Below are 22259 nucleotides of genomic sequence, written 5' to 3'. Positions count from 1 at the left end.
ATTCATCTCCTTAGCCATTCGAAGACCATGGAGCAAGGCCTCATATTCAGCTGCATTGTTAGTGCAAGGGAACATTAAACGGAGAACATAACAAAACTTATCACCTCGTGGGGAAGTTAATACGACTCCAGCCCCCGAGCCCTCCAATTGTCTGGACCCATCAAAATGAATAGTCCAATAAGTGTTATCTGGCTTTTCCTCCGGTGCCTGCAACTCTGTCCAGTCATTGATGAAATCCACAAGTGCTTGGGACTTGATCGCCATGCGAGGCATATATTTTAACCCGTGAGGTCCAAGCTCAATGGCCCATTTGGCAACCCGGCCAGTTGCTTCCCTGTTTTGAATGATATCCCCCAAGGAGGCAGAACTAACCATAGTGATAGGATGACCCTGAAAATACTGCCTGAGCTTCCGGCTTGCCATGAAAACTCCATACACCAGTTTCTGCCAATGTGGGTACCTTTGTTTGGATTCAATAAGCACCTCACTGATATAATAAACCGGCCGTTGAACCGGATACTCCTTCCCAGCCTCCTTGCGCTCCACCACAATGGCCACACTAACAGCCCGGGCATTAGCAGCCACATATAACAAAAGTGGTTCTTTATCGACCGGAGCCACAAGGACAGGTGGCTCGGCTAACTGTTTATTCAAGTCCTCAAATGCCGCATTAGCATCATCACTCCAGACAAAATTGTCTGTCTTCTTCATCATCTGATACAGAGGGATTGCTTTTTCTCCCAAACGGCTGATAAACTGGCTCAATGCTGCAACACGACCCGCCAGACGCTAAACATCGTTAATACACGCCGGTTTAGCCAGAGACGTAATAGCTTTGATATTTTCCAGATTAGCTTCAATGCCCCTGTTAGACACCAGAAAACCCAAGAGCTTGCCTGTCGGAACACCAAAAACACACTTGACCGGATTAAGCATCATCTTATAGACCCGGATATTATCAAAGGTTTCCTTTAAGTCATCTATTAATGTCTCCTCTTTTCTAGACTTCACCACAATATCATCTACATAAGCATGAACATTGTGCCCGATCTGATTATGAAAAAAATTCTGCACACAACGCTGATAAGTCGCCTGGGCACTCTTGAGCCCAAAAGGCATAGATACATAGCAGAAGGCTCCAAAGGGAGTTATAAAAGTTGTCTTCTCCTGGTCTTTAACTGCCATTTTGATCTGATGATAACCAAAATAAGCGTCCAGAAAACACAAACGGTCACAACCCGTCGTAGCATCAATGATTTGATCAATACGAGGGAGAGCAAAGGGATCAGCTGGACAAGCCTTGTTCAAATCTGTGTAGTTCACACACATACGCCAAGTGTCGTTCTTCTTAAGTACCAGCACCGGATTAGCTAGCCACTCAGGGTGAGAAAACCTCCACAATAAACCCTGCTGCCAAGAGCCGGGCTACCTCCTCACCAATAGCCTTGCGCCTTTCTTCATTGAAGCGGCGGAGAAACTGCCTGGCCGGTTTAAACTTAGGATCTATATTAAGAGTGTGCTCAGTGAGTTCCCTCGGTACACCTGGCATATCAGAAGGTTTCCATGCAAAGATGTCCTGGTTCTCACGGATGAACTCGATGAGCGCGCTTTCCTATTTCGAATCCAGGTTGGCGCTGATGCTGAACTGCCTGGATGACTCGCCAGGAACAAAGTCAACCAGCTTAGTGTCCTCAGCCGATTTAAACTTCAAAGCTGGATCATGCTCTGTAGTTGGCTTTTTCAGAGAAGTCATACCTGCTGGATCAACATTGTCCTTGTAGAACTTCAACTCCTCTGCTGCACAAACCGACTCAGCATAGGCCGCATCACCTTCTTCACATTCCAAAGCAATCTTCCGGCTCCCATGCCCTATGATGGTCCCCTTATGACCTGGCATCTTAAGCTGTAGATAAACATAACAGGGCCTTGCCATGAACTTAGCATAAGCCGGCCGTCCAAACAGGGCATGATACGGGCTCTTGATTTTCACCACTTCAAAAGTCAATGTCTCTGATCTTGAATCATGATCATCTCCAAAAGCAACCTCTAGAGCTATCTAACCAACTGGGTATGCCGATTTACCAGGCACCACACCATGAAAAATGGTGTTCGATAGTTTAAGATTTTTACCTGTCAACCCCATGCAACGGAAGGTTTCATAATAAAGGATATTGATACTGCTCCCTCCATCCATGAGTACCTTGGTGAACTTATACCCCCCAACCTGAGGTGCCACCACTAATGCCAGATGACCCGGATTATCAACCCGGGGTGGATGATCCTCTCGACTCCACAAAATGGGTTGTTTAGAACAGCGCAAATAACAGGGCACTACCAATTCAACGGAGTTTACTGCCCTTTTATGAAGCTTCTGATCGCGCTTACACAAGCTAGTGGTGAAGACATGGTATTGCCCACTATTCAACTGCTTCGGATTACTTTGATAACCTGATTGTTGCTGCTGCTGACTCCCCTGATGATTATAACCGCCCTGGTTGCCCTGACTGCCTTGATTGCCATGTCTGGTTTGGTTGCCTTGAAATCATGAACCGAAGCTGCCTCCACCATAACCCGGCCCATGAGAACCGCCTCCAGAACCGTCGGGCGGTCCATGGTCGTATTGGAAAAGATTCGAATTTTTGAACTCCTGCATAATAAAGCAATCCTTCCAAAGGTGCGTAGCTGGCCTTTCTCGTGACCCATGCTTTGGGCAAGGCTGGTTTAACAGGCGCTCAAGATTGGGACCTGATCCTCCACTCCACAGGGGCAGTTTACCTTACGACGCTGACCATTATCTTGCGTGTTGGTGTTCGCCACAAAATCCAAACTGTTATCGGCCTTGCGCTTACCGTTGTTCCCATGACCCGCCAGGTTATGCTGCTGCCCCTTGGTACTACCATTCTTCTTTCCCTTCCCCGGTTTTTCATCATCAGACTCAGGGTCCTTGGTACCATCTGAGTCGGCATACTTAACCAGAGCTGCCATAAGCGTTGCCATGTCATTGCAGTGACGCTTGAGTCTTCCCAACTTCAGCTTCAAAGGAGTAAACCGGCAATTGCCTTCCAATGTTAAGACCGCCATATCAGCATTGATGCGGTCTGATGAATACAGAATAGCCGAGACTCGCTTCACCCAATGGGTTATAGACTCCCCTTCCTCTTGAACAGGTGGCTAGGTCCACAATCGACATGGGTTGCTTGCACGTATCTTTGAAATTCTGGATAAACCGGCTTTTTAACTCAGCCCATGACCCAACGGAGTTAGCTGGTAAACTTTTCAGCCAGGTACGAGTTGTTCCTTCCAACATCATGGTGAAGTACTTAGCACATGCCGCATCATCCACGTCCAGCATCTCCATCGCCATCTCATAGCTCTCGACCCATGATTCGGGGGTAAATTGGCAGTGTAATTGGGCACCTTACGAGGACCCTTGAAATCCTTGGGCAACCGCATGTTACGTAAGGCTGGGGTGAGACATGGCACCCTCAAAGAACTGAAAACCACACCTGGTTCCACTGAAGTGGTTGGACGAACCAGAGTAAGCTGACGGGCCACGTATTGCGCTGCTAACTCGGCTTCTCGATGTGCTCTACCATGATCCACCACATCGTGGGCATTAGCACCGCCGCCCGCCGGGTTATGCCCTCGCGGCGGGTTACGGTTTCGTGCACTGCTTGACACAGACGACTCATCAATATGCCTAATGTAGCCCTGACTTGGGTGGGGGGTGAAATGAATCCTCTCGTGACTGTACGAATAGGCCTGTTGTTGGGTTAAAGTTGTCTGGAGGAGCTCTCTATCCCGTCGTGTTTCAACTGCTACTGGAGACTCGCCTTCGATCGGGAGAGCTGCCAATCGTGAAGCGGCGGCAACGATGTTATCCAACGGGTTAGAATAATGACCCGGAGGCGTTGAGACGTGTTGTGACAGGACATTGTTTTGACGAGGCGGATCCATCGTGCATGGTTGAGCCGGTGCCCCGTTCCAGGTGCCTCCACCCGGTTTACCACTGGCTGGTTACTGGTTCCTACCCCTGGCGTCTTAAAGAGATTCCTTGCCTCGTAAACTAGAGGTAGGTGAGACCGGTACCTTCTCCTCATGATATCGTTTGATGCGCTCTGATCCAGCATAAGCCGGTAAGCCTGTGCCTCTAACTCGGCCCGCTCTGTGGCCATCCTGGTGTTCTATGCTGCCAGATCTACCTTAGCTTGAGCTATCTGATCCTTCACCTTTGCAATTTCTGCGTTATGCTGATCCTGATCTGCCGGATTAACCTCAGCTGCCAGCAATGTTGCCAAGTGTCGAATAAATCGAACAAAACCTGAACCGGTGGTGGCGCAAGGCCTCCTGCCCCAGCTGGTGTTGCAGCTACTGAACCGGAAATCATTGCTGCTGCGGTAGAAGAATGCTGCACCGACTGTGTACCAGCCATGAAAATTGCAACTCGGCTCGGTGGATCAAAGGGGTCTGGAATACTGTCGCCATCGGAACCGCCACCCATCCGGCCATCGTGCAGCTGATACAGTGACTCGGTCTCTCTGGTTGAAGACTCATCATCAGAGTAAACGACGGTTCCGCCACCAGATACCGATCTATCCTCAAATTCCGCCCCGTGGATGACTCCCACGAAGGCATGTTTTACGGCAGGCTAAACCCAGGTAGGTCTTGCATGCTGAGCCGTCTCGACGATGTCGGTGCAGATGTCCGGCTCAGGGCCCGGTTCGCCGATCTTGACAATGAAGACGTGTATTCTGCCAAAGGGGACCCGGTACCCGTACTCAATCGAGCCGGCCTCGGGGCCCCAGCCTGCATCGTCGATGTAGAGCTTGCCGCGACGACTCTTGGTCATCCGGCCCATAGCGTATCCCTTGAGTCCTTTGAAGTTGCCCTCTAAGAACTCGAAACCATCATGCGGAGGCCCCATAGTGCGCGCCAACTGTCATGGGTTTGTCACGGCAGATGTCCTAGCGTAAGGACTTAGTCGTGGAGCCATCGCAACATAGTAGCTTAGAGGGGTTAAAGTGCAACAAGGGACGCAAGGAATTATACTGGTTCGGCCCCTTACGGTGAAGGTAAAAGCCTACTCCAGTTGTGATGGAATTGCTAGGGTTTCGATGACCAGGGAGCGAATCTGCTTTGCCTGGCTCTCGAGTTGTTGTTGTCTGTCCTTAAACCGCCGCTGGGTCCTCCCTTTATATATACAAGTTGACGCTCGACGGTTCACAGAATCTCGTCTGGCTCATAAACGTGTCCGGCTCGGTTTCTACCCTTCCTATCTTACAATACAAGTTACATATCATATGGCGGTTTATGTCTACGGGCCCTAATCCGCCGTTGGACCCTGGGCATTTATGTCAGATCTGCTCCATAAAGCGTCATATCCCTTTGTCTTCATGGGCTTCCATATGAATAACTTGTTATGGGTATAACCCGGCCCCTCCTGGCCAGTTTATACTCAGTAGTAATATCCCCAACACCTGTAGCAAAGAAGCTGGGGCGGTACTGCCGCTCGCGCGGTACTGCCGCACCCCCTTGCGGTACTACCGCAAGGTAGGATTGGACTAGCCTAGGAAGGGCGTGGACAAATACAAAAACGTCAGTGGAAACTTTCGCTGACTTTCAAACAGTGCAAAAATCCGACACGGTACTACCGCACAAGGCAAGAGGTACTACCGCGCAAGGAGCGGATGTAAAAAATTACATCCGCCCCTACTTCCGCTTATGGTTTTGTGCCGGGCCAGGACTCGTGATACAAGGGCTCCCAAGGAGTGGTACTACCATGATCACCTGCGGTACTACCGCAATGGCCCGCGGTACTACCGCTCCGAAGAGCAGTACTACCGCATGCCCGAGAACAGCAACACTAGGAATTCTTCTTTTTGCAAAAACACGAAGAAACGGAGGATGCTCCATAGTGCTAAGGGAAAGGCGGTGCAAAGAGGAGTAAACGTGTATGTGACGATTCCACCCAAACCTTTCCAAAGCAGACCCCCTCTTAATAGTATGGCTTTCCTACGACTCAATTCCACCGAAAAAGGAACGTAGAAAAACGCCGTCTTCAATAATCTTCGAGGGGCACCAAACCGCCTTGTGCCTAGTAATGAAATATCTGAAATACTCAAGGCACACGATTAGTCCGCAAAAGCATTGTCATCAATCACCAAAACACCTTAGGATAAATATGCCCTTACAATCTCCCCCTTTTTGGTGGATTGATGACAATACGGGATTTGCACAAGGGAGAAAATATAGAACATGAGCACACCACACATCCCCTAGATGTGTGCTATTTAGATAAGTGCTTTGGACTGCACGGCACACATACTAGGATCAACACTCCTCCTATATTTTATAGACATGGCATATCTTGCAATAATAATGCTAACACTAAGCAAGATAGTAAATAAGAGCATAATATAAGTAGCACAATATATCATAAGCTCAATAAGGTGCGATAGATAGAGTGCATATGTCTTACACCATATGATAGATAAGTCTCACAAGCTCAAACCAAACCAAAGCAAACAAGGTTCAACGGAACAGATGCAAGCAGAGCAAACACAAACACGACACGACACGCAAATCCCTACACTCTCTCCCCCTTTGGCATCGAGATGCCAAAAAGGCAGAGAGGACACCTACAACACAAGTGGTGGCTCAAGCGGAGTAGTCGCTCGCACGCTCTTCATCGGACTCGGCAGCGGGGATGGGCTCCTCCTCAAAATCAGTCCACTTGTAGCCTTGTTTTGCCATCCATTCGGCCTCTGGAGTGATGTGCTCCTTGGAGCTGCCAGAAACATCCTCTCCAAAAACCCTCATGATCTTCTTGTCGCGGCGGAGACTCTCCTTGGAGGCAACGTGAGTCTGGTACTGCCCCTTGGCCTGCATGCAGAACAAGCCTTCATCTTGGCCTTCGGCTTCTTAGCCCATAAGGGCTCAATGGAGGGAGGTTCATATCCAGCAGAGCTGTCCTCAGCTACATTCTCCTCCTCAATCTCCTCCTCATCAACAGCCCTCTTAGCAGCCTCAGCTTCGGCACTAGTAGTAGTGTTAGCCCACTGGGGCTTGATGCGGAGTCTGATGGGGTCATGACAGATCCAGACAGGGGCCAAAAACTCCTCTGTGGGATAGAGCTTCTCCCAAGTCTTCAATATAGGGAGGAAAATATATGGACCATAGATGGGTACCTTGCGAGTGAACACCGCGAACCGAAGCTCGCACCACATGATATGTGAGACATCAAGTGGTTGTGTCTGAGAAACACGCACCTCCTCACAAATGAGCAACATGTCCACAAGATAGGAATGCACCTTGTCCTTGTCCCCAATGCGTGGAAAGAGGGAGTGGCGGAAGATCCGGTGCATGATGTCAAGGAACGGGTTGAGCACCCATGTCGTCTTGTCATTGGCCAGTTTCTTCTCAACATAGAATGGTTGAAGCTTGTCCTTGCTAGCTGACTCGGCGTTGGCATGAGGGCGAACACCAACAGGCGTGTGGAGCCCCTCATCAGGTACTTTGAGCAAATCCATAAACTCCTTCCAGGTAGCAGTCAACTGACGTCCATTGGTCATCCAGGTCATCCTCCGATCCTCACTAGTATGGAAGTGGACCGAAGCAAAGAACTTGGCCACCAGCTTAGGATAAAAGTCCAGGTGGAAAGAGATCGCATCCTCAATGGCAAACTGCTCCACGAGATCCAAGGCCTCGCCAAAGTAGTCACGATTGTCGGTGTCAAAACCGGCGGATCTCGGGTAGGGGGTCCCTAACTGTGTGTCTAGGATCGATGGTAACAGGAGACGGGGGACACGATGTTTACCCAGGTTCGGACCCTCTCTATGGAGGTAATACCCTACGTCCTGCTTGATTTATCTTGATGAATATGAGTGTTACAAGAGTTGATCTACCACGATATCGTAATGGCTAAACCCTATAAGTCTAGCCTGTATGACTATGGTAATGAGTATATCTATCTTTTCCGGACTAACCCCTCTGGTTTATATAGACACCGAGGGGATCTAGGGTTTACATAGAGTCGGTTACATAAGAAGGAATTTTCATAGTCGGTCACCAAGCATGCCCTCCACGTCAAGGAGAGTCCAATCCGGACACAGGTACAGTCTTCGGCCATCATGTCTTCACAGCCCATCAGTCCGGCCCATGGATAACAGGCCGGACGCCCGAGGACCCCGTAGTCCAGGACTCCCTCAGTAGCCCCTGAACCTGGCTTCAATGACGAGGAGTTTGGCGCGCAGATTGTCTTCGGCATTGCAAGGCGGGTTCCCCCTTTCGAACTCCTAGTTGATCTTCAGATGTAATGATTGTATCTACACTTGTATGCGCAACCGCGGAGGACATAATATTTCATGAGTTCAATCCACTGATCACTTTTTGGTAACACGACACCACGCCTGCCCAGCCACAACTTGCGAACCGTTTTAGCCAGCCCGTCGCCCCACGTCCCAAGACGTGGTCCTATTGGCGTGTCTTATCCAAACGGAGATCGCGCCTCCCTTTTTTAAGGGATTCCTATCAACCCGGACATGGGTAACCCAACCGTCGCTGGTGGATAACTCCTTGGAAACAAGCAAGTTTCTGAGGCCCAAGAGGAGACGTTTGATATCTGCAGCCTTTAAATAGGGGTACAGACCCGTCTTTTTCATCCACGCTTGCCTCTTCCTCAATCCCTGCTACCCCAGGTTCCAACACCCGGGTTTCGGTCGCCACCAGCCCCAATCATGTCCGGATCCAGCCGTCAAGGCCGGTGGGTAGCTTCTTCTGTTACAGAGGAAGACATTGCAAAGCTTCGGGCGGCGAGGTATCTGACCGCTGAAATCCATCATCGGCTTCCTGCCGAGGGGCAGGTTATTCCCACCCCCAGATCCGGCGAGAGGGTCGTGTTCATGTCCCACTTCCTTCGCGGGTTGGGGTTTGCACTTAACCCCTTCGTCCGAGGGCTCATGTTCTATTACGGGCTAGACTTTCACGATTTGGCCCCAGACTCTTTTCTTATTATCTCGGCGTTTATCGTCACATGCGAAGCCCTCCTCCGAACTCCTCCGCACTTCGGCTTGTGGCTCAAGACCTTCGATGTGAAGCCGCAAGTGGTAGAGGGGGAGCAGGCCGAGTGTGGCGGCGCTACAGTGAGCAAGCTTGCTAGCACCGTTTGGCTAAAAGGATCCTTCGCCAAATCTTCCGATATGTGGCAGAAGGGGTGGTTCTATATCACCGAGCCCCGCAGATCCAAGTGGGCAACTGCGCCCACATTCTGATCCAGCCCCCAAACTCAGCTTGCATCGTGGATTAACAAGGGGCTGGATTGGGGATCAACGAATGATGTGCGAACTCTGCAAAGTCACATCTGAAGCCTCATTGAGAGGGACATCGACATAGCCAACGTCGTTCATGTAATGTTAGTTCGCCGGACCCTGTCGTGCCAGCGACGGCCTCTTAGCCTATGGGAGTTCAATCCAGAAGGGTCGCGGACTCTTCAGCACTTCTTCGGCACAACACACGAAGGAATGTGGATATTATTCTTCGGGAAACGAAGGCAAAGGCTGAACACCACCGAAGATGTCGGCCTAGACTGTAACCATTCAGACATGCCGGTAAGTACACGTTTATCGAATACCTTATTGTCAGATACCCAGTGGCAAGAAACCAACAGTATCATCCTTTTCCAGGGATGGATAAAGAAGGTGGAATTGATTAGGTGTCCGGCTCCCCTTCCCGAAGACTCAGCTACTCCTGTGTTAACAAGGATGCTGGCCTCGGCGCCATACCAGGCATCAGCATGGGAGGGCGAGAAGAACCAAGATGACCTTGGTTCCGGAGGCAAGTCGGACACTGAGTCCGGAGAAATTGACCTTTCCTCGCCCGAAGACGGAGGCGGGAAAGGACCCAGTGTTCCTTCTCCAAATAGGAGAAAAAGGACCGCCTCCGAAGATTGGGAGGGGCGGTCTTCCAAGAAGGGCAAGATGCCACCGTCGATTGGCTTGGGTTTGGAAAGTGATGCCGTTGAGCAGCTCCAACAGGGGGACAAGCCCACAGCCAAACCGTAAGAGAATCCGGAGTACTTTGATAGCGTCCCGCTCCATTATTGTTGTCGAAGATACACATAACGCATTTATGCATTTTTACAGGTCGGCACAGAATTTTTCTGGGCGATCCTCTTCTTCAGGGAGTCTCCTCCCAGAGATGATGGAGAGCAAGAAGCCTCCTCCGACCTCCTCGCCCAATAAGGCGGATGACTCTGAAGTGTCATCGCGGAGGGTCCCTTTAGAATAGGGGACAGAAGAGGCAGTACCCAAAGGTGGACCTCCGATCATCTGGGATTCCGGGGCTGATGGTAACAAAGGCCCCGGAATGTCTGGTTCATAGCCGACAGCGATTTTGGAGACGGGCGAGCAGATTCCTTCAAAGGATGATTGTGCTTTTGGAGCAACTTCCGGAGACCCGGAGACTCCGTATATATTGCGGAACATGTTGCGGAAAGCATCTGTCTCGGGGGAACAGCGTACCTTGATGGGTATAGTGATTGAGAAGATTTCGTCCGCGAAGAGCAGATTAAATGAAGCCTTCATGAGCCTACTGAAGGGCTTCGAGGTTTGTGACATAATGTTTTCAGCTATGTTTCATTTACAAAGATGCGCCTGTGTATAGGTAGTGGCCCCTGATACTCGGGTTGGCTTCCACTGGGAAGCAAACAGAGGATCGAAAAGGATCATTTGAGGACTAACCTGATGAACTTTGAACGCAGGCTGCTTCCCCCTTCGCCACTTCCTGGACTATGGAGATTGCTGATTTGCAGCGGAAGCTTCATGTGGTAGGGGATGATCTTGCTTTAATCAATATGCGTCTGGACGAGTTGCAAGGTATGTATTCGGGGCAATCCTCATGCATTTTTGGGGTATAAGCATGATGCTGAGATTTGGCTGCATATGGTGCTGCCGTCGTTGAAGTTCTTCGAGCGGAGCTGGCCCGGGCCAAGGAGCAGGCCCGGGCCAAGGAGCAGGCCCGACATAGCAATGCTGCTGCCGAAAAGGCATCGGCTGAATTAAAAGCCGAACAAGCTGCACGGCGCCAAGATGAGGAGAAGATATCCACGATGACACTCGAACTGGAGAATGCTATCGGCCGCTGTGAATTTCTAGAGAAGGAGAGTAAAGCCTTAACAGCTGATCTAGACAAGGCCTTACAAGAGTCAAGAGAAGCGCGATCGGAATGCAGAGCAGCCCATGAGGAGGTTCGACAGGCGAGGGAGATTGCGGCTGGAAAACCCTTTCTGCTGCAAACTAAGTTCGGTGACCCGAACTATGCCCAACTTAACCAAGTATGGAGTTCTCCGGACGAGTTCTTAGACCTGCCGAAGAGTTCTGCCGATGCGGCACAGTATTACCAAGTGCGAGATGGATATGCAACGAAGAAGCTTTTCTGGTTGCAGTTTGGCGCATCAAAGCGCCCTTTGTTGCTCAATGAACAGATGTCCCAATGGGCCGAACTTCATAGGATATCCGGTGCTGCCATGAAGGATGTTGTAATCCGGTTGTGGCCAACCGAGCCTGTTCCGAATAGCTATTTCGGTTTGGTGCAAAGGCTTGTTGATGCGGTGCGGCGTATCAACGCTGTGAAGCAGTCAACGTGCATTGAGGGTGCATGGATGGCTTTTGCCCGAGTCAAGACGTTCTGGGGGAAGATGAAGGCCATCGATGTTGCAACGAAGGGTCCACCCAAAGGCAAGGACCGTCCGGAACCAGAGCATTATTTTGAAGACGCCCTAGAGGTCGCCCGCTTTATAGAGCGTCAGTGCTCAAAAGACATAATGTTCGAGTGAGGTGTATGAAAATTGTAAAAGACAATTTTATAGTTAATCTATTTATGTTTTGCTTGAAAGCTTGAATGCCTCCTATGCGGCCGTTTTGATATAATCTAAAAGTTTTCTAGTCGTCGGCTTCAGCCCCCTCGTAGGAAGTACGGGGGTGTTCGGAAAGGCATTTAATCACTCTTTATCCAACATCTTGGTCCATGAAGGAGGTGATAATGCGGCGAACCAGGCAATCGGACTATAAGGCGTTAATACTTTCCCTTAGCCATAGGAGTTTTATGGTGGGGCTACGACATAGCCCCTGGTATGTATGCGGCGTATGGTGCCTTACATATCTGATCTAGAAAAGATCTCTCGTGTGACACGGAGATTCGCTAAAGATTCCAAGAAGTCGTCAAGTGGTTGACTAGCTCACGCCGCATCATGATAGTTAGTTTTCGGCTTTCTCTACTGAGGTGCTCGTCCGGTTTAGACCAGGGCACAATCGCAGTAGTTCTCCCTTTACTACCCTAGCCGATAGACCGGAACGTTGGGTAGCAAGCACAGGAGCCGGGCAATCCAACTATTGACCCAAGACAATGATTCGGAGCTGATGCATATAAGGCCAAACTTGTGACGCCGAAGTATGCTATAGAGCTGTTCGGCCTTTTACTAGCAACTCATTTGTTCCCACACCAAGCCCCTGGCAGGTTATGCCAAGGTATTTCTGTGAAATAACCGTAGGAGCCATATTTGTTGGGGAAACAATGTGGATGATTAGTTCGGATATTGTTTAATGGGAACTAAGCGATATGCCAATGATTACTTATGATAGATATATATAAGCCATCCTCCCGGCTATTTGACATGCTCGGGGTTGGAGGCGGAGGAACAGACATAGTACAGGCTCGAGAAATAGAGAGTGCGGTCTACAAAAAGTTATTTTGGACCTCCTGTCGCATGTCTGCGCCGCCAGTCCTCGGTGGGGGGAATCCTTGATGGAAATAGCCCCTTAGGTGAATGTACGGATCCGGACTCCGATAGAGCCAGTTTCCGATGTTTATCCTGTTCATCACCTATTTTTAAAGGATAGCGAAGGAAGAAATAAAAAGAAAATAAATAATAAAAAAATTTACTGGAGTGCTTGCAGGCTTGTCCGTATTGTGCTTCCGCGAGTGCCCATGGTATCTTGAGTGCGTAATGATGTATGCGCGGTACAAACTTTGTAGGTGTACGGAGTGGGCGGCGGAAGCCGGGTTGCTATTTCCGTTCTAGGAGTAGTTGATCCTCGGGTGGAGACTGCTTCTGACCCCCGGTATTTCGTTGGTGAACCTTTCCGTCATCCCTGTCGCTTGGCGGCCTCGTCCCCCTGTGTTCGGCGTTGAGTTTGCCGGCCTGTTTAAAGACCCAGCAGTTTCTGTTGGTGTGATTAGCTGGTTTATCGGGGTGGCCATGAATCTGGCAGGGTCGGTCCAATATCCTGTCCAGGTTGGATGGTTCGTCTCGATTTGCCTTGAATGGCTTCTTCCGCTGACCGGGCTTGGGGTTGCTGAATCCGGCGTTGACCGTCGTGTCGCCTCATCTTTCGTTGTCAATGTGATTGTTGTTTTTGCTTCCTCGTGGCTTGCCATTGCCATCTCAGATTTCGGAGGTGCCCTGGTTGTTGGCGCTATTGCTTCTACGAGCGAGACAACTGTCTTCTCCCGCACAAAAGTGGGTCATCAGAGCAGTGAGGGCTATCATGGATTTAGGTCCTTCTTGGCCGAGGTGGCGTGCAAGCCATTCATCCCGGACACCGTGTCTGAAAGCCGCAAGGGCTTCCACGTCCGGACAGTCGATCATTTGGTTCTTTTTGACTGAGAACCGAGTCCAAAGCTCCCTGGATGATTCTCCGGGCTGTTTGAAAATTTGACTTAGGTCATCGGCATCCGGTGGCCGGACATATGTTCCTCAGAAGTTGTCGAGGAAGGCATCTTCTAGGTCCTCTCAGCTACCTATGGAATTTTCAGGCAGGCTGTTTAACCAGTACCGAGCTGGCCCTTTTAGTTTTAGTGGGAGGTATTTAATGGCATGGAGGTCGTCCCCACGGGCCATATGGATGTGGAGGACGAAATCTTCTATCCATACCGCGGGATCGGTTGCCCCGTCGTATGATTCAATATTGATGGGTTTGAATCCTTCGGGGAATTCATGATCCATTACTTCATCAGTGAAACAAAGCGGGTGTGCGGCGCCTCTATGCTGGGCCACACTGCGACGTAACTCTGAAGGAGTCCCTTTGCGGTTTTCGGCTCGGGCGTGGCGAGGTTTGACACGTCCGAATAGGTAGCCGTCGTCGCGTCTCGAAGCATGCTTTCGCGATCCGTAGATCTGTCTTGCGTGTCCTGCTCTATTGTCCAAGTATCTCTGGAGGTCGTCTGGGTAATCGTGACCAGCGTTGTTCCTGCCTTTACAGTGAGGTGGGGCGGTCTGGTGTTCAGTTTGAGTTGCCTCTTTATCTGGACAGAGTTGCCGGCGACCTACCACATTGTGTGACGATGGTATGGGCTCCAACGCCCCGTCATCGGACTGGTATAATGATTTGTGCTTTGGGTAGCTTTTGGCTAGGCCACTAAGGCCGTATTCTTCGGCGACCAGGACTTTGGTCCATCTGTCATTGAGTAGGTCTTGGTCAGCTTGAAGCTGCTGCTGCTTCTTTTTTAGGCTCCTTGCCATAGCTATCAGCCTGTGCTTGAAGCGCTCCTGCTCGAGGGGCTCTTCGGGTACGATGAAGTCTTTCTCGTCGAGGCTTGCCTCGTCTTTGGAGAGAGGAAGGTAGTTGTCGTCCTCCGAACCGTCGCTGGGCGGGGCCTGTTCATCGGGGCTGGCTTGCCCGTTTTCCTGTTCCTCCTGCTTGGATATTGCTCCCACAGGGTCTTCATTGCTTTCGGCGCCATCCAGAGTACTATTTTCTCCAGTGCCATCATTGTTGCGGTGTGACTTGGGGCGGCGTTTGGGGTGCCGGAACTTAGACTATGTCTCAGGAGTTTTAATTGGATCTCCCTTGTCCTTGTCGCGAGGCTTTTTAGGTGTATCGATCATGTACACGTCATATGGAGGGCTGGCCGTCCCACGCCTGATGACTGGCGGGTCTTGGCCTTGCTCCTTATCGGCATCGTCTTCTATACCGTCAATGTCTTCGGAACAAGAAGCGGGCATGTCGGTTAAATCCTCGACAGTGGCTATGAAGTAGGTGGCGGGTGGGAAGCGAAATTTCCCATCATTAGCCTCTGGCTTGAACCGAACATAGTTCAGCTGTGAGTCCTTCTCCAAGGACAAGTTCTTTAAAGAGTTTAGCACATCACCCAAAGGTGAGTGCTAGAAGATGTCTGCGGCACTAAATTCAAAAATCGATAACCGATCCAGCTCGGTGTCCGCAGGCGCACCCGGTCCGGAACTTATAGCCAGAGACGAGTCCGGAGTTCCATTGACGCAAATATTGTGGGGTGCCGAGTCCGTGTGCGGCTCCAATGCCGCGGACTCTGTGGCCTCGGATGGCATGATCTGCTCTGGTTCTAAGGTCGTTGTAGCAACAGGGACCATCTCCTGGATGTGATCCGATGACAGATTTAAGTCATGTTCATCAGGGCGGGGGGAGCGATCGTTGTGGTCTCAAATCCATTGAAGATCAAGTCTCCACGGATATCCACGATGTAGTTCAAGCTTCCAAATCAGACTTGGTGGCTAGGGGCATAGCTATCGATCTGCTCCAGATGGCCAAGCGAGTTGGCCCGTAGTACGAAGACGCCGAACACGAAAATATGTCTGGAGAGGAAGGTTTCTCCTTGGACATTGTCACTATAGATGGTAGAAGGGGCCATCGAACCTTTTGTTGATGGCACAGTGGAACTCTCAATGAAAGCACCAATGTCGGTGTCAAAACCGGCGGATCTCGGGTAGGGGGTCCCGAACTGTGCGTCTAGGATCGATGGTAACAGGAGACCGGGGACACGATGTTTACCCAAGTTCGGGCCATCTCTATGGAGGTAATACCCAATGTCCTGATTGATTGATCTTTGTCGGCGTTCTGGGAATGGGGGTCCCCAGACTTTCCTGCCTGCGGCGTGGCTCAAAAGGGGGCCCAGCACGGCCCGTCTTCATCGACGCAGACCCAAGACCCTCGCAAGGGGCCAAGCCTTGCGGGGCGGGCGACACGGAGCTTCCTCAGGCACGGCCGCATCAGGCTGGCTCGCGAGGAGGCGGATAGATTAAGGCGGGGTACCTCACGAGGTGCCCGTGACGCAAGCCATGACAACCAAAGGCGCCAGGCGGGCGCCAGCCCGCACAGCGTCCTCCTTTCTTCTTTGGTGCAAAGGGAGCAAGCGCAGGCGAGAGCATCAAGCAAAGGCACCCGTTTCGGTGCAACGACACCAAGACCAGTCCAACGGCAGGAAGGAAGTCATTGTGGAGCCCAAGCCAGCGTCACCACCAGAGCCTTTGGCAGGCGAGGACCAACTTTAGTCAGGATAAGTGTACCCGATGTTCCCCTTCAAAATGGCCAATTGTTGGCGCCCTTCCCGCTCAATATTTGGGAAGAGGCCCAGGGCCTTTGCCTATAAATAGGACTAGTCACCCACAGGGTGAAGGGATCGGAAATCGGAGAGGGAAAATCGGATCGAGTAACATCACACACAGAGAGAGAGAGAGAAGGGTGACTGAACTCCTCCTACCAGTTCATCCCCACAGCCAAGAACAGACCCTCGCGAGGCTGTTCTTCCCTGTATTGCTCATCATCATCAGCCCAAGAGGCAATCCACCACACCACACACTGGAGGAGGGTATTACACCACAACGGTGGCCCGAACCAGTATAAACCCTGTGTCTCTTGTGTTGTTCTTCCCATAGCTTAGATCTCAGCGAGGCGGAGGGGTGCAGGTAGGTAGGAGGCAAAATCTCCACGCGCACCCCAGTGTTCGAACCTCAAGGGTCTACCGGAACCCGAAATCCAACATTTGGCGCGCCGGGTAGGGGGTGCACCGGAGTTTTCCCTTCCGCCACCGCCACGACCTGCCTCGCGATGAGAAGCGCGTCGCCCGATCCGCCCGCCGGCGCCAGCACGGGTGCCAGGGGGCTCCGAGCCCTGGCCCCAGCCCTGCAACGGGTACGGTGGCCGGACCAGTTCAAGCCAACGACGCCGCCGCGCTACGGTGGCGCGACTGATCCGCTAGCCTTCTTGCTGGCGTACGAGGAGGCCATCCTCGAAGCTGGAGGTGACGATAGGGTCATGGCCAACTAGCTCCCCATGGCCCTCACCGGCGCTCCGTGCGCATGGCTGCTCCACCTGCCGGCAGCCTCCGTGGCCTCTTGGGAAGAGCTCCGCGGCCTCTCCCCCACCCACCAAGCTACACCAGCACCCCCGGTCGTCGTGGCCCTCTTGGGCGGCTCGCAGGCGCCGCCTACAAGTCACCACGTCAAGCCGTTCATCCGCCGGGTCAGCGTCGCTTCCATGCGGTAGGGGGCTCTCCCAGACCGGGCGGCGCCCAAGGCCGGCCTGACCTTCAGCTTGGAGGACCACCCCTCCAACTCGGCCTGCTCGGGTGCGCTCCCCATGCTGTGCACACCCACCATCTGCCAGGTGGCCATCACCAGAACTCTCATCGATGGCGGTGCGGGCCTCAGCGTGATCTCGGTTGAGGCCTTCAACCTCCTCTGCATACCCCTGGAACGGCTGCAACCCAGCCGACCCTTCTCAGGCATTGGGGGCGGATCGTCCAGCTCCTTGGGACAGATCCGGCTCCCAATAACCTTCGGCACCTACAACAACTTCCGCACGGAGCTGGTCGACTTCGATATCGCCCCCATCGGCCTCCCCTACAACGCCATCCTCGGCTACCCAGCGCTGGCCCAGTTCATGGCCGCGACGCACCCGGCGTACAACCTCATGAAGATGCCCGGGAGCAGCGGTGTCCTCACCGTGCACGGGGACACCGGAGACGTGTTGTGAGTGCTCAAGCTCACCTTCAAGACGGCGGCGTCGGCACAGCCCGCCGACTCAGAGACCCCCGAGCCCAAGGGGGCTGCACCCGCCAAGAAGAAACAGTTGTTCACCCAAGACAAGGCAGAAACCAAGCAGATACCCGTCGATGAGGACGGGTCCACCAACGCCACTTTCACCATAGGCGCCAACCTCGAACCCGAGCAGGAGGAGGCCCTGGTCGGGTTCCTGCACGCAAACAAGAAGGTATTCGCTTGGGAGCCTGACCAGTTGGCGGGGATTCCTAGGAGCGTAATCGAGCATCACCTCAATGTGTGCCCCAACGTGCGCCCTGTGAAGCAGAAGGCAAGGCGGCAGTCCACAGAAAAGCAGGCCTTTATCGTCCAAGAGACCCGCAAACTAGAAGCCGCTGGGGTCATTCGCGAGGTCCGATACCCGGATTGGTTGGCCAACCCTGTCGTTGTGCCAAAGAAGGGAGGGAAGGAGCGCATGTGTGTCAACTTCACCAACCTCAACAAGGCATGCCCGCAAGATCCGTTCCCGCTCCCCCGCATCGACCAGATCGTCGATTCCACCACGGAATGGGACCTGCTATGCTTCTTGGATGCCTTCTCTGGGTATCACCAGATCAAGATGGCGGTAGAAGATGTCGAAAAGACAGCCTTCCTAACCCCGTGTGGAGTGTACTGCTACATATGCATGCCCTTCGGGCTGCGTAACGCAGGGGCAACCTTTCAGCGGCTGATGCACATCACCTTAGGCCCGCAGCTCGGGAAGAATGTTGAGGCTTACGTCGATGACATTGTGGTGAAGTCTCGGGAGGCCAGGACCCTGATACAAGACCTGGAGGAAACCTTCGCGAGCCTCAACGCAGTGAACCTGCGGCTCAACCCAGAGAAGTGTGTGTTCGGAGTCCCCTCGGGCAAGCTCTTGGGTTTCCTCGTGTCCCACCGAGGCATCGAGGCTAACCCAGAAAAGGTCAAGGCGGTCGAGGACATGAGCCTGCCAAAGACCCTCAGAGAAATGCAGAAGCTCACTGGGCGCGTGACCGCGCTAGGGCGCTTCATCTCCAAGTTGGGGGAGCGAGCGCTGCCCTTCTTCCAGCTAATGAAGAAAAAGGGTCCCTTTGAGTGGACCGAAGAGGCCGACAAGGCATTCCAGGATCTCAAGAGATACCTGACCAGCCCTTCGGTCATGGTGGCTCCGCGCCCTCAAGAGCCCCTGGTGCTTTACCTCGCCGCCACTCCCTACTCCGCCAGCGCAGCCCTGGTGGCGGTTAGAGAGGAGCGTCAAATCAAAACCACAGCAGCAGCCCGGGACAAGGCAAAACAGGAACAGGGAAGGCCCACAGAAACCGCCACCGCGGCAGAGGAGGATCAGCCGCCGCAGAGGAGTGCACCGGAGGCGGAAGAGGCCCCTCTCCCGGATGGCCAACCTCAAGAGGCCTCATCGCCTCAGGAGGCGCCATGGTCTCCGAAGGGCGCCACCAGACTGACGCACCCAACCTCGTTGAGCACCCAGTGTACTTCGTCAGCACGGTGTTGTGGGACGCGAGGGCACGGTACCCCATGCCTCAGAAGCTCCTCCTCGCGCTACTGGTGGCCTCGCGCAAGCTGCAACACTATTTTCAGGGTCACCCCATCAAGGTCGTCTCGTCATACCCCCTGGAGAGAGTCCTCAAGAGCCCTAACTCAGCTGGAAGGGTCACTGAGTGGAACATAGAACTACAAGCGTTTCAGCTTGAATTCAGCACGACCAGGATCATCAAGGGAGCAACATTGGCGGATTTTGTGGCAGAATGGACGGAGGCACCAGGCCTCAAGGCCGACGAGGATCGGTCCCTCTCCCCGGGAAGCGAGGCTCCAGAAGGCTGGGTCATGTACTTCGATGGGGCATTCTCCAGGCATGGCGCTGGGGCTGGGGCGGTGCTTATATCGCCCACTCAGGACAAGCTCTACTACGCTGTACAGCTCTGTTTCCAGCAAGGTGAAAAGGTCTCCAACAACATAGCGGAGTATGAAGGTTTAATAGCGGGCTTGAAGGCCGCAGCTGCCCTGGGGGTGAAATGCCTCACCATCAAGGGCGATTCGCAGCTCCTTGTCAATTTCTCCAACAAGGTGTACGAGCCGAAAGATGAGCACATGGAAGCCTACCTTGCGGAGGTCCGCAGGATGGATAAGAAGTTCTGGGGGTTGGAGTTGCAGCATGTGCCCCATGGCACCAATCAGGAGGCCGACAACATCGCCAAACGGGCGTCCAGGCGGTTACCTCAGGAGCCTGGCGTTTTCGAGGAGCGGCTCTTCAAGCCCTCAGCCTTGCCGTCATTATCAAACACGGCTCAGCCTCGGGAGGAGCTCCCCTAGCCACCTGCCTCAGGAGCCCCGGTCTGTGGCCCGGCCTCAGGAGCACGCCTGCTCCTGACAATGGAACCTCAGGAGGGGTGCTGGATCACGGAGCTTCGGAGTTACTTAACACGAGGGACCCTGCCGGAGAAGGAGGAGGAAGCGGAGCATGTGGCACGGCAGGCCACGGCATACTGCATCAAGGATGGAGAGCTCTACCGGAAGCGACCAAACGATGTGTCCCTGCGCTGCATCTCCAGGGAGCAAGGAAAGGAACTGCTGGAAGATATACACGGCGGAGACTATGGACATCATTCATCATCACGGACCCTCGTCGGCAAGGCGTTCCGCAGTGGGTTTTATTGGCCCACCGCACTCAATGACGCCGTCGAACTAGTGAAAGCTTGTGAGGCCTGCCAGTTCCACGCCAAGCAGATCCATCAGCCGGCAGGAGGCCTGCAGACTATACCCCTTTCGTGGCCATTCGCAGTCTGGGGGCTGGACATCCTGGGCCCGTTTCCTCGGGCGCAAGGGGGCTACCGCTACCTCTACGTCGCCGTGGACAAGTTCACCAAGTGGGCTGAAGTAGAGGCCGTCCGCACCATCCCCGCGGGTTCCACAATCAAGTTCATCAGGGGCATCGTGAGCCGGTTCGGGGTGCGAACCGCATCATCACGGACAATGGTTTGCAGTTCACCAGTAACCTCTTCAAAACATACTGTGCTAACCTTGGAACGCAGATATGCTATGCTTCGGTGGCGCACCACCGAAGCAACGGCCAGGCCGAGCGAGCCAACGCAGAGGTCCTAAGGAGCCTCAAGACCAGGACGTTCAAGAAGAAGCTGGAGGCCTGCGGCAGAGGTTGGTACGACAAGCTTCAGTCCGTGTTGTGGTCCATCCGCACAACCGCGACCAAGCCAACTGGAGAGACCCCGTTCTTCCTGGTCTACGGAGCCGAAGCGGTCCTCCCTCACGAGGTCAGACGTCGCTCCGCGCGGGTCCTGGCGTTCGACGAGGCGTAGCAGGACGCCATGCGGGGGATGGACCTCGTGCTGGGGGAGGAACATCGCCGAGAAGCCGCGCTGCGAGCGGCGAGGTACCAACAAGCACTGCGACGATATCACTGCCGCAACATCCGCCCCAGAACTCTCGAGGTAGGAGACCTCGTGCTCAGGCGGGTTCTCTCCAGGGAGGGACTGCACAAGCTCTCTCCCATGTTGGAGGGCCCGTTCAAGGTTGTTCATGTTTCCAGGCCCGGCTCCGCGCGCTTGGAGACTCAGGAGGGGGTGTCGGTCCAGAATGCATGGAACATCCAGCACCTCCGGAGGTTCTACCCCTAAAAAGGCCCGGAGCCTGTGAAGAAGGCGAATGCCTGTGAAGCTGTCGCGTTTTGGAAAAGGCCCAGAGCCTGTGAAGCTGTCGCGTTTTGGAAAAGGCCCGGAGCCTGTGAAGAAGGCGAATGCCTGTGAAGCTGTCGCGTTTTGGAAAAGGCCCGGAGCCTGTGAAGAAGGCGAATGCCTGTGAAGCTGTCGCGTTTTGGAAAAGGCCCGGAGCCTGTGAAGAAGGCCAACGCCTGTGAAGCTCGCCGCCCGTGACACTCTCACGTAATAATGAGTTGGGGCTGTACATGCCCCGGAGTCTCAGGAGCGCCGGCCTCAGGCCCTGGGGCTCCCTCCCACGCCCAGTGGCAGCACTTAGCTCCGCGCTGGTGAGAAGACGTCGAAGACTAGATTAGGTGTCGGACGCGGCTTTTTCATTTGCTTTTCGCAGTTGGCTTGTTTGTTCTCATTCGAAGTTTTATTGAAGTTGTTGCCGTCTTTGGCTTGTGGTTCTTTGACTTTTCACTCTCCTGCCTCGATTTCTCTCATGCAAGGCCTCGCGAGGGGGGGGCAGCCGAGCACCCTCGCGAGAGTTCCTGTCCTAGTCATTCAAAGGTTTTGCGACCTGGGTCCATTACAGGAGCACCCCTACAGTCCGTGCCCCACGGGCACCGCGACACAAACACAGGGCCTGGGTCGGTCCCCCCCCCCACGGCTAGGGCCGGGAACTACCCATGCGCAGGCACATAGCCGGAAGGCACGATAACGGAAGCAAAGCAACGATTAACAGCAATAACCCAAACACGCCCCCGCGGGGCTCCACA

At 53.3% G+C, this 22259-nt stretch overlaps 1 protein-coding gene across 1 annotated transcript in view; it reads left to right on the top strand.

The window, feature by feature from the left end:
- The first annotated feature begins 10479 nt into the window (after positions 1–10479).
- The window catches only part of LOC147984498 (uncharacterized), a 53625-nt gene continuing 41845 nt past the window's right edge, over positions 10480–22259 (top strand). Inside the window, exons 1-2 of the mRNA XM_087541127.1 lie at positions 10480–10602; positions 10757–10871. Of these exons, the coding sequence (XP_087397253.1) occupies positions 10480–10602; positions 10757–10871 (238 nt within the window). The remainder of the gene's footprint in view (positions 10603–10756; positions 10872–22259) is intronic.

This window comes from Triticum urartu, chromosome 2A, assembly GCF_056163025.1.
Source record: "Triticum urartu cultivar PI428250 chromosome 2A, HENAU_Tu73, whole genome shotgun sequence".
NCBI lineage: Eukaryota > Viridiplantae > Streptophyta > Magnoliopsida > Poales > Poaceae > Triticum > Triticum urartu.
Note: the sequence above shows the minus strand (reverse complement) of the source record. Positions and strands in the feature narration are given on the sequence as shown.